At 58.0% G+C, this 11,660-nt stretch overlaps 1 protein-coding gene across 1 annotated transcript; it reads left to right on the forward strand.

The window, feature by feature from the left end:
• The first annotated feature begins 70 nt into the window (after positions 1-70).
• EBI3 (Epstein-Barr virus induced 3) lies at positions 71-3,882 on the forward strand. Its single transcript, XM_064497299.1, has 7 exons — positions 71-129; positions 895-1,024; positions 2,049-2,273; positions 2,368-2,485; positions 2,609-2,781; positions 3,081-3,244; positions 3,363-3,882. The coding sequence occupies exons 2-7, from the start codon at positions 940-942 to the stop codon at positions 3,513-3,515; spliced, it is 918 nt and encodes a 305-aa protein (XP_064353369.1). The 5' UTR covers positions 71-129; positions 895-939; the 3' UTR covers positions 3,516-3,882.
• Positions 3,883-11,660: the final 7,778 nt, after the last annotated feature.

Raw genomic sequence — 11,660 nt, forward strand, 5'->3', positions numbered from 1 at the left:
CAGGTCCCCCGGCGGGGACAGCGTTTCCTGCGCGAGGAAGTGGGCTGCGGCCGGCCGGGGCTGCGGCTTCCCGAGCCTCGGCAGTGACGAAGCCTCCGGCTCCCGGCCCGGACGCCTGGCTGTGCTACGGTGAGCGCCGGGGGGGTCCGGGGCACCCCGTGGGGCTGGGGGCGCAGGGGAGACCTGGTGGCACCGAGGTTGGTGATGTCCCCATGGTGCCTGCTTGGGGGGCATGGCGAGAAGCCCCTCCTCCTAGACATGGGGAAACTGAGGCATGGACCCCCGCAGCAGGGCTGGTCACTGGCATTGGGGCTGAGCCAGGCCCATGCTCGGGGTGGGCCATGCCAAGGGCAGGATACGGCCTGGTGGGGCTGGGCACGGTCACGGCAGGGAGCCCAGCTCAGCTCCCCCCGGCCTGGGGGGTCTCTGGACCCTGTGCAGGGACAGTCCCTCTCCGGCCACCCCGGGAAGGCGGTGGCCATCTGGGTACCACTGGCACCTTCCCCAGCCCTGTCGGCCACATCCGAGGCCCGGAATCACCCGAAACCTCAATTCCGGGCACGAGACCGCAGGGACGGCTGCAGGCCCCCGCGGGAAACCCCAGCCACGCAGGGCGCTTTCGCTCCCGCCTCCGCTCCCTCCTCCTTCCCGGCAGCAGGATCTGGCCATTGTGGGGAGCAACCAGACCCCGTCCCCAAGGGATGCAGCGAGGCCGGAGGGGAAACTGAGGCACGGCAGCGTGGGGTGGCCCTGCGACAGGGCAGAAGGGTTTGAAGTCCCAGCTTGGGGGGGCGAGTGCCTGCAGGAGGGTGCTGGGGACACCCCGGGGGCCCTGTGGCCACAGTGTCCCTGCTGTCCCCTGCCCTGGGAGTGACCGGCCCGCTGTCCCTGCAGGTCTCCAGCTCCTGGCGCTGGGCAGCTCTGCTGCGTCACCCCGACATGAAGTGGCTTTGGGTGGTGGCTTTCGTGGCACCTGCCTGCACTGCTCCCCGCAATGGCACAGCGGGGGGTGCCAGGGATGGAGGTACCGGGAGATGGGGACTGGGCATGGGGGGCAATGGGGACAGGGATGGGGGGGATTTGGGGGGAGCAAGGATGGAGGGACTGGAAGGGCTGGGGATGGAGGTATGGGGGGGGAGCTGAGGGGACTGGGGACAGCAGGACTGGGGGGGGGCTGGGAGGACGGGGGATGGAGGTATGGCAGCTGGGGGGATCTGAGATGGAGGTATGGGGACACTGGGGGGGACATGGGGGGACCAAGGATGGAAGTAGAGGGCCCTGGGGGAACTGGTGACGGATGTCTAGGGATACTGGGGGAGTAGCGGGGGGGACCAAGCATAGAGGGATGGAGGGAACTGGGAATGGAGCTCTAGGGATGCTGGGGGGAATGGGGACATGGGGGAGACCGTGGATGGAGATATGGAGCAGTGGGAAAACTGGGAATGGAGTTCTAGGGATACTGGAGGGACTGAGGACATGGGGGAGACTGTGGGCAGAGATATGGGGGAGGGGGGAGTTGGGTTGGAGGTCTAGGGATACTGGGGGGACTGGGGACATGGGGGAGACTGTGGGCAGAGATATGGGGGAGGGGGGGAGTTGGGTTGGAGGTCTAGGGATACTGGGGGGACTGGGGACATGGGGGAGACTGTGGACGGAGGGACAGGGGACTGGAAGAACTGGGCACGGGAGTAAAGGAGGGATCGGGAGTGCAGGGTTGGAGGAACAGGGAATGGGGTGTGGGAGGGGTGCAAGTGGCACAAGTGCTTCCTGCCCCGGCTGCATCGTCGCTCCTACCTGGATCGTTGCCGAGGGCCGTGGGCCCCGCCGGGACCCAGGAGTCCAGGGAGGGGGCTGTGGGGGGAGACAGGGACCTGCCTGCCCCAGCTCCCGGCTGGGGGACAGCACCTTGGGAAGTCCCTACCCGGGAAGGAGGCAGGAGAAAATGGGGGGGGGGCGGGGGAGAAGATGAGGGACAGTCCTGGTCACTGGGGATGGGACATGGGCCGGGGGGGGGGGGTCCAGCCTGCACCCACTGCCGCATCCCCCAGGCAGCTGCGCCCTGCAGCACGGCGTGCTGGGCACTGAGGTGCTGCTGCGGTGCCCGGCGGTGGCGGGGGCCCCGGCTGTGTGGCGCTGGGGGGACACCCCCCTGGGGATGCACCCCGCGCCTGGGCTGGCCCTGCCCAACGCCAGCCTGGCCCACGAGGGTCGCTACAGCTGCCACCACCCTGCCACCGGCGAGACCTGGGCCACCGTCTGCCTGCGCCTGGGCTGTGAGTGACCCCAACACCCGCCTCCCCCATATCCCCTGCCACCAGCTGCAGGGCCACGGGCAGCGGGGTGACCGCGGGCATCCCCCTGCCCCAGATCCCCCTGCACCGCCCGCTGTCGAGTGCTGGGCCATCAGCTACCCGCAGGCGGTGAACTGCTCCTGGGCCGCTGAGCCTGAGCCGCTGCTGGAGACGGACTACATCACCACATACAGGTGAGGCGGGTGCCCGGCTGAGACCTGCCGCAGTTGTGTCACGAGTGGGGTGGCAGGCACAGCAATGCCCTGGGGCTGCCTGCTGCCCCCCTGCCCCAGCTCTCTCTTCCCCCCTTCTCCCAGGCATGGCGTGTGGGGGGCCAGAGGGAGCGGCGAGTGCGTCCGCACGGGGCCTCACAGCTGCTCCTTCGGCGACATCCAGATGTTCTCCCTCATCCCCTACGTGCTGAACGTGACGGCCGTGAACCCCCTGGGTGCCGCCTCGCGCCTCCTCCCCTTCCTCGTGGAGGACATCAGTGAGTGCTGCGGGTGGCTGAGTGCCTGGGTCCCCTCCAGCATGTGCCACCGCACTTCAGTCGAACGGGATGCTTGGGTTTAATCCAGCCCCGGCTGGCTTTGGAGAGCGGTGCCAGGCGTTTTCTGCCTGAGAGGCAGAAAGCTCAGTGTGACAAGTTGCTGGGTCTCAGCCCAGCTCCACAGCCCGGCGTGCACAGCACAGTCAGCCCAGCTGGCGGAGGCCGAGTCCCCTGTCCCTGCAGGGCCAGGGACTCCTCAGACAGCATCTCACGCTATAGTTATCTCCCTGCTTCGTTAGTAAAGCCGGACCCCCCCGAGGACCTGCGGGTTTTGCCTATCCCCGGGGAGACCAAGAAGCTGCTGCTGGAGTGGAGCCCACCAGGGTCCTGGCCCTTCCCTGAGTACTTCCCGCTCAAGTACTGCATCCGCTACGCACGGGATGAGGGCTCCAGCCCCCAAACGGTACTGTCTGGCCCCTGCTGTGGCCATGGCACTGTCCTCACGTGCAGGGCAAACTGAGGCATAGCCAAGGGACTGTCCCTCTGGGTGTCCCCTAACCCTGGCCTTGTCATGTCCCCAGATCGGGCCCTACGAGCAGACCTCCTTCACCCTGACGGGGTTGCGCCCAGGCACCCTGCACCACGTCCAGGTGGCCGCGAAGGACTTCACGGACTACGGGGAGTTCAGTGCCTGGAGCCGGCCAGCCTCAGGGATGCCCTGGACACAGCCGTGATGGCGGCGCAGCGGGACCCCACACACCCCAGCACCTCGGTCCCCATGTCACGAGCAGTGCTGAGCCACCAGCACCAGGAGTGACCTGCCACCGGTGTCCCCCTCCCCGCATCGCCAGGCCTGGCCCTGCTGAACCCCTCGAGCTGAGCTGTGTCTGCACTTCACACAGAATGGTTGAGGCTGGAAGGCACCTCTGGAGATAACTAGTCCAAACCCCACCCTGCTCAAGCAGGGTCACCTAGAGCACGTTGCACAGGATCGCGTCCAGGCAGATTTTGAACACCTCCAGAGAAGAAGACTCCACAACCTCTCTGGGCAACCTGTTCCAGTGCTCTGTCACCCTCACAGTAAAGAATTTTTTCCTCATATTCAGATGGAACTTCCTGTGTTTCAGTTTGTGCCTGTTGCCTCTTGTCCTGTCACTGGGCACGACTGAAAAGAGTCTGCCCCCATCCTCTTTACACCCTCCCTTCAGATCTTTGTATACATTGATAAGATCCCCTCTCCATCTTCTCTTCTCCACGCTCAACAGGCCTAGCTCTCTCAGCCTTTCCTCATCAGAGAGATGCTCCAGTCCCCTAATCATCTTTGTAGCCCTCCACTGGACTCTCTCTAGTAGTGCCATGTCTCTCTGTACTGGGGAGCCCAGAACTGGACACAGTATTCCAGATGTGGCCTCACCAGGGCTGGGGAGAGGAGGAGGATAACCTCCCTTGACCTGCTGGCAACACTCTTCCCCATGCACCCCAGGATACCATTGGCCTTGGCCACAAGGGCACCTTGCTGTCTCATGGTTAACTTGATGTCCATCAGGACTCCCAGGTCCTTCTCCGCAGACCTGCTTTCCGTCAGGTCAGCCCCCAGCCTGTACTGGTGCGTGGGGTTATTCCTCCCTAGGTGCAGGACCCTGCACTTGCCTTTCTTGAACTTCATGAGGCTCCTCTCTGCCCAACTCTCCAGCCTGTCCAGGTCTCTCTGAATGGCAGCACAGCCCTCTGGTGTATTAGCCGCTCCTCCGAGTTTTGTATCATCAGCAAACTTGCTGAGGGTGCACTCTGTCCCTTCATCCAGGTCACTGATGGACAAGTTGAACAACACTGCAGCCAGTACTGACCCCTGGGGGACACCGCTAGCTACAGGCCTCCAACTAGCCTCTGCTGCTGATCACAGCCTTTTGTCCAGTTCTCAATCCACCTCACTGTCCACTCATCTGACTCACACTTCCTGAGCTTACCTATGAGGATGTTATGGGAGACAGTGTGGAAAGCCTTGCTGAAGTCAAGGTAGACAACATCCACTGCTCTCCTTTCATCTACCCAGACAGTCATTCCATCATAGAAGGCTATCAGATCGGTTAAGCATGATTTCCCCTTGGTGAATCCATGCTGACTACTCCTGATCACCTTCTTTTCCTCCACATGCTTGGAGATGACATCCAGGATGAGCTGTTCCATCACCTTTCCAGGGATGGAGGTGAGGCTGACTGGCCTGTAGTTCCCTGGGTCCTCCTCCTTGCCCTTTTTGAAGACTGGAGTGACATTAGCTTTCTTCCAGTCCTTAGACACCTCTCCTCTTCTCCATGACCTTTCAAAGATGATGGAGAGTGGCCTAGCAATAACATCCGTCACTTCTCTCAGCACTCGTGGGTGCACCCCATCAGGGCCCATGGATTTGTGAGTGTCAGGTTTGCTGAAATGATCTCTAACCCAATACTTCCTGACCAAGGAAAAGTCTTCTTGTCTCCAGACTTATCTCTCTTGTCTCTAGGGTCTGGGATTCTTGAGGGCTGGCCTTAGCAGTAAAGACTGAAGGAAAGAAGGCATTCAGCTGCTCTGCCTTCTCTGTATCCTTCATCACCAGGGCACCCACTCCATTCAGTAGTGGGCCCACATTTTCCCTAGTCTTCCTTTTGCTATTGACGTATTTGAAGAAGCTCTTCTTGTTGTTCTTGACATCCCTTGCCAGATTTAATTCCAGATGGGCCTAGCCTTTCTCGTTGCATCCCTGCATACTGACAATTTTCCTGTATTCCTCCCAAGTGGCCTGACCCTTCTACATTCTGTATGCTTCCTCCTTCTTTTTGAGTTTTGCCAGGAGCTCCTTGTTCATCCATGCAGCTCTCCTGCCCCTTTTGCTTGACTTCTTACTCATAGGGATGCTCTTGAGCTTGGAGGAAGTGATCCTTGACATTAACCAGCTCTCTTGGACCTCCCTTCCTTCTAGGGTCCTAACCCATGGGATTCCTCCAAGTAGGTCCCTGAAGAGGCCAAAATTTGCTCTCCTGAAGTCCAGAGTTGCAATCCTATTTATTGCCCTGCTTCTTCCTCAGAGGATCCTGAACTTCACCATCTCGTGGTCACTGCAGCTAAGGCTGCCCCCAACCTTCACATCTCCAAACAGTCCTTCTTTGTTAGTACAAAGTCCAGCAGCACACATCTCCTTGGTGATTTCTCCACCACCTCTTTTCAAAAGTTATAATCAATGTAGGAACCTCCCGGACTGTTTGTGCCTTGCTGTGTTGTCTTTCCAGCAGACATCAGGGTGCTTGAGGTCCCCCATGGGAACCAGGGCCTGTGATCGTGGGGCTACTTCCAGCTGTCTGTAGAAGACCTCATTAACTTCCTCTTCCTGATCAGGTGGCCTGTAGTAAACACCCACAACAGTGTCACCCATGTTAGCCTGCCCTTTATTCCTTACCAATAAGCTCTTGACTCGCTCTTCACCCACCCCTAGGCAGAGCTTGTTATAGTCCAGTTGCTCTCTCACATAAAGAGCAACTCCACCACCTTGCCTTCTTGGCCTGTCTTTCCTAAAAAGCATGTAGCCATCCATGACAGCATTCCAGGCATGCGAGCTATTCCACCATGTCTCTGTGACTGCAGTGAGATCATGGACCTGTGATTGCACACAGATCTCTAATTCTTCCTGTTTATTCCCCATGCTGCATGTATTGGTGTACAGGCACTTCAGGGAGGTAATTGAGCATGCAGGTTTCCCAGGAGGGGTGCAAGAGGATCCTCCATAGTGATGTCCTGCACGCACTTCCCCGGCTGCATGCACCCACTGGAGGCATCCCAACTTGAGCTGCATTTTGCTGACTACCCTGTCTCTATAACTCTCCTCTTCCCCCATCTTTCCTAGTTTAAAGCCCTCCTAACCAGGCTGGCCAACCTGTTGGCAAAGACATGCATGCCCCGCTTAGGGAGGTGGAGCCCATCTTTCATCATCAGTTGTCTATCTTCAAACAGAGTCCCATGGTCATAGAAACCAAAACCTCGTTGGCAATACCCATGGCACAGCCAATCGTTAACTTGGAAAAATCTGTCTGCTCCTCCTCCCATCCTTCCCCCTCACTGGCAGAATGGAGGAGAAAATGACTTGGGCTCCCAGACCCTTGACCACCATCCCCAGTGCTCTGAAATCCTGTTTGATGGTTTCCAATTTGTCCTTGGAATCATTAGTACCCATACGGAAGAGCAGCAGAGGGTAATAGTCTGATGCATGGACAAGTCTTGGCAGTCATTCCATGACATCTCATACTCGAGCCCCTGTCAGGCAACAAACCTCTCTAGACAAGAGGTCAGGTCAGCAGATAGGTGCCTCTGTCCCCTGCAGCAGGGAGTCACCCACAGCAATCACTCACCTCTTCTTCCAGGTGTTCCCGTAAGGCACAGGGTCTGTTGGCGCAGTTCCTTCCCTTGAAGCCATGCCCAGCTCCTCCTCAGCCTGGAGGGCACTAAACCTGTTCCTCAATTGCAAGTCTTCAGGAAAAGTAAGAGCTTTTCTCCTCCTACAAGAAGTGACCAGTTTCCAGCCTTCTTCTACAGTGTTATGATGTACTGTTTCATACAGCACAGAGCCCTCTGGCAACTCCACTGCTGTGGGAGGTTGGGACTCCTGGAGCTGTATGGTCTCCAAGAATACCCTATCTATCTCTTGCTCATCTTCTCAATGTCACACAGCCCACTGACTTCCTTCCGTAACTCCTTTACCTGACGACACAACTCATCAACAACAGCACACCTTCTGCAGAAGAGCTGACTGTCAGCCCAGGCCTCACGGGGAGGCTTCAAGCCCTCCCTGCAGTCTGATACCTGTAGAGTTGCATCTGCTGTCAGAGGGTCTGTCTAGGTCGAAGCCTCTGACACAGCTGATGCAGTGACTCCAACAGCTACTGCGAAATGTGCTCTGCTGTGTGTCATGACCATATCTGAGGAGGTGTACACTACTAGGATTGGAAAAAGGTGCCTTCTTGCACCCTTCTGCACTGCTGCATAAACTGCTGTGCCTGTTCACTGCCTCTGTTAACCGCACTCTGGGGCTTCCAGCTGCGATGCCACATCATAGCTAGAATCGGGCAATAAACCAGCTTGACAATCCTGTCCCTCCCCTGAATTACATTCTCCAAAAAGTGACTCACAGAGCCTCAGAACCGAGGGCAGCCAGGACCTGGGGTTGGAACTGGTCCGTGGTGGCCACTACAGGGGCAGCTGTGAGCCCGAGATGGGACAGCCCCAGTACTGGCCCCTTCACTGGATGCAGGGCCAGGATGGGCAAACCCCACTGGGTGCTGGGCTGGCACAGCATGTGAAGCAGGGAGAGGGTACCTGCTGCTGGGGCCTGGTTCCTATGGCTCCTATGGCCTGGACTGGTCTCTGTGGTCCCCCAGGGCCTGGACTGCTTCTTATGGTCTGGACTGGCCCCTATAGCGCAGAGTGCTCCCTATGGCCCAGACTGCTTCCTATGGGTTGGACTGGTTGGGATGGTCTGGACTGGTCCCTATGATCTGTACTGGTCCCTATGGCCTAGACTGATCCTGGTAGTCCAGACTGGTTCCTATGGCCTGGACTGGTCCTGATGGCCCAGACTGGCCCCGATGGTGGCTAGAGTGGCTGCTATCAGCAGGACTAGCCCCTATAGTTCAGACAGGCCCCTATACCCTATACAGGCCCCAATGGTCCAGATGAGCCCCTCTGGCCTCTATGGCATAGACAGCCTTCTTTGGCCTGGCCTGGTTCTTATGGCTGGTATTGGCCCATCCAGGGCCCATACAAGCCTGTGCAGGCCTCTACAGGCTCACACAGGCTTGTGCCAAGCTCTATGGGCTCCTAAAGGCTCATGTCAGGCTCTATGGTCTCATACGGGCTCGTATGAGGTCATGCTGGGTCTATGGGCTCATACGGGTTCGTGTGGGCCTCTTTGGGCCCCTGTGGGCCCATGCCTGGCTCAACGCCCTTGTATGACCTCATGCGCCCCGCTAATGGTCTCTTACAGGGTTGTGCCAGGCTCTGAGGACTTGCATGGGCTCATGCCAAGCTCTATGGGCTCCTATGGGCTTGTGTCAGGCTCTGTGGTGTGGTACAGGCTCACGCTGGGCTCTATGGGCTTGTATGGACTTGTGCAGGCCTCTGCGGGTTCATACCTGCTCCTGCCAGGCTCTATGGGCTCATATGCGCTTGTGGCAGGTGTATGAACTCCTATGGTCTCGTGCCAAGCTCCACAATCTTTTATGCGCTCATGCCAGGCTCTATGGACTTGTACAGGCTTGTGCAGGCCACTATGGTCTTGTATGGGCCCATGTTGGACTCTACAATTTTGTGCAGGGTTGTGCCCAGCTCTAAAGGCTCCTAAAGGCTTGTGTCAGGCTCTACGGTCTTGTATGGGCTTGTGCAGAGCTCTACGGGCTCCTACAGGTTTGTGCGGGCCTCTATGGGCTTGTACAGGCTTGAGCTGGGCTCTATGGGCTTGTATGGGCTCATATGGGATCATGCCAGGTCTATGGGCTCATATGGGCTTGTACGGGCTTGTTCTGGGCTTGTACGGTCTTGTACCAAGCTCTATGGACTCGTAGAAGTTCGTACCATGCTTGTACAGGCTTGTGCCCATCCAGGGTCCATACAAGCCTGTGCATGCCTCTACAGGCTCACACAGGCTCGTGCCAAGCTCTGTGGGATTGTAAGGGCTCGTGCTGGTCTCTGTGGGTGTGTAGGGATCTGTGCTGGGCTCTAAAGACTCGTATGGGCTCAAGTCAAGCTCTACATGCTTCTAAAGACTTGTGCCAGGCTCTACAGTCTCGTATGGGCTTGTATGGGGTCATGCTGGGTCTACAGGCTCGTAGGGGCTTGTGTGGGGCTCTTTGGGCCCCTGCAGGGCACATACAGGATCATGCCAAGCTCAATGGGCTCATGCAGGCTGGTGCCTGGCTCAACGCCCTTGTATGACCTCATGCACACCACTACAGGCTTATACGGGCTCATGCCGGGCTCTGCGGACTCATACAGGCTTGCGCGAAGTTCTGCAGGCTCGTTCGTGCCCCTGCAGTCCTCTACAGACTCGTACAAGCTCGCAACTGGCTCTACTGCCTAATTTGGGCTCGTGCTGGCCTCTATGGGCTTGTACTGTCTCATGCTGAGCTCTGCAGCCTTATAGGGGCTCATGCCAGGCTGGTACGGGCTTTTACATGCTCATGCCGGGTGCCATGGGCTTGTAAGGGCCTGTGCCAAGCTCTATGGGCTTGTACGGGCTCATGCAAGGCTCTATGGGCTTGTATGAGACTGTTGAAAGCTCTGTGGGCTCATATGGGTTCATTCCAGGCTCTACAGGCTCATGTCAGGGTCTATGGGTTCGTACAGGCTCATGCCAGGCTCTACGGGCTCGTATGGACCTGTGCTGGGCTCTATGGGCTCTGACAGGCTTGTGCTAAGTTCTATAGGCTGGTATAGGCTTGTTCCAAGCTTTAGGGGCTTGTGCTGGGCTTGTGCCAAGCTCTACAGGGTCATCTGGGCTCATGCCAGCCTCTACGGGTGCGTATGGACCCGTGTTTGGCTTTGCAGACTTGTATGGTCTCATGCCACGGTCTGTGGGCTCCTAAAGGCTTGTGCTGGGCTCCATGGTCTTGTACAGGCTCGTTTGGGGTCATGCTGGGTCTACAGGCTCGTACTTAATTGTGTGGGACTCTTTGGGCCCCTGTGGGGCCATGTCATGCTCTGTGGCCTCGTACAGGCTCATGCCAAGCTCTATGGGCTTGTGCAGGCCCATGCGTGGCTCAGTGCCCTTGTATGACCTCGTGCGCACTGCTATGGGGTCGTGCCACGCTCTGCAGACTCGTATGGGCTTGTGGGAAACTCCACAGGCTTCTATGAGCTTGTGCTGGCCTCTACAGGCTTGTGCAGGCTCGTGCAGGCCTCTACAGACTTGTACAGTCTTGTGACTGGTTCTACTAGCTAATTTGGGATCATGCTGGCCTCTACGGGCTTGTAGGGTCTTGTGCTGGGCTCTGCAGGCTCATAGTGACTCATGCCAGGTTCTATAGGCTCGTACAGGCCCCTGCCAAACTCTATGGGCTCCTACGGGTTTGTGCTGGGTTCTACAGGGTGGTACGGGCTGGTTCCAAGCTCTACAGGCTTGTATGGGCTCGTGTCAAGTTACGGGGTTTTATGGGCTCGTTCTGGTCTCTATGGGTGTGTACGAACCTGTGCTGGGCTCTACAGACTTGTACGGGCTCATACCAAGCTCTATGGGCTCCTCAAAGCTTGTGCCAGGCTCCACAGTCTCATACAGTCTCGTATGGAGTCATGCTGGGTCTAAAGGCTCATACTTAGTCGTGTGGGACTTTTTGGGCCCCTGTGGAGCTGTGCCATGCTCCATGGGCTTGTATTGGCTCATGCCAAGCTCAATGGGCTCATGCAGGCCCATGCATGCCCTTGTATGACCTCATGCGCACCACTTTGGTCTCCTATGGGGTCGTGCTGGGCTCTGCAGGCTCATATGGCCTCGTATGAGCTCATTCCAACCTCATTGGGCTTCTAGGGATTTGTGCTGGGCTCTACAGGCTGGTACAGGCTTGTTGCAAGCTCTGCAGGCTCGTATGGGCTAGTGCCAAGCTCTACGGGCTTGTATGGCCTTGTGTCAGGCCTCTACGGGTTTGTACAGGGTCGTGCAAAGCTCTAGGGGCTCATACGGACTTGTGCCAAGCTCTGCAGGCTCCTATGGCCTAGTGCCAGGCTCAACAGGCTGATATGGGCTCTTTCCAAGTTCTAATGACTAGTGTGGTCTCCTGCCAAGCTTCACCAGCTCATGGAGGGTCCTGCTGGGTTCTATGGGCTCATACTGGCCTCTGCAGTTTCACATGTGCTCATGCCAGGCT

This window comes from Dromaius novaehollandiae, chromosome 25 (genome assembly GCF_036370855.1).
Source record: "Dromaius novaehollandiae isolate bDroNov1 chromosome 25, bDroNov1.hap1, whole genome shotgun sequence".
Classification (NCBI taxonomy): domain Eukaryota; kingdom Metazoa; phylum Chordata; class Aves; order Casuariiformes; family Dromaiidae; genus Dromaius; species Dromaius novaehollandiae.

Bases quoted from the DNA above. Each gene is read 5' to 3' on its own strand.
- EBI3 (XM_064497299.1), top strand. From the start codon at position 940: ATGAAGTGGCTTTGGGTGGTGGCTTTCGTGGCACCTGCCTGCACTGCT. The intron at 2,274-2,367 runs GTGAGTGACCCC...CCCCTGCCCCAG, and splicing joins CGTCTGCCTGCGCCTGGGCT to ATCCCCCTGCACCGCCCGCT. The intron at 2,782-3,080 runs GTGAGTGCTGCG...CTGCTTCGTTAG, and splicing joins CTTCCTCGTGGAGGACATCA to TAAAGCCGGACCCCCCCGAG.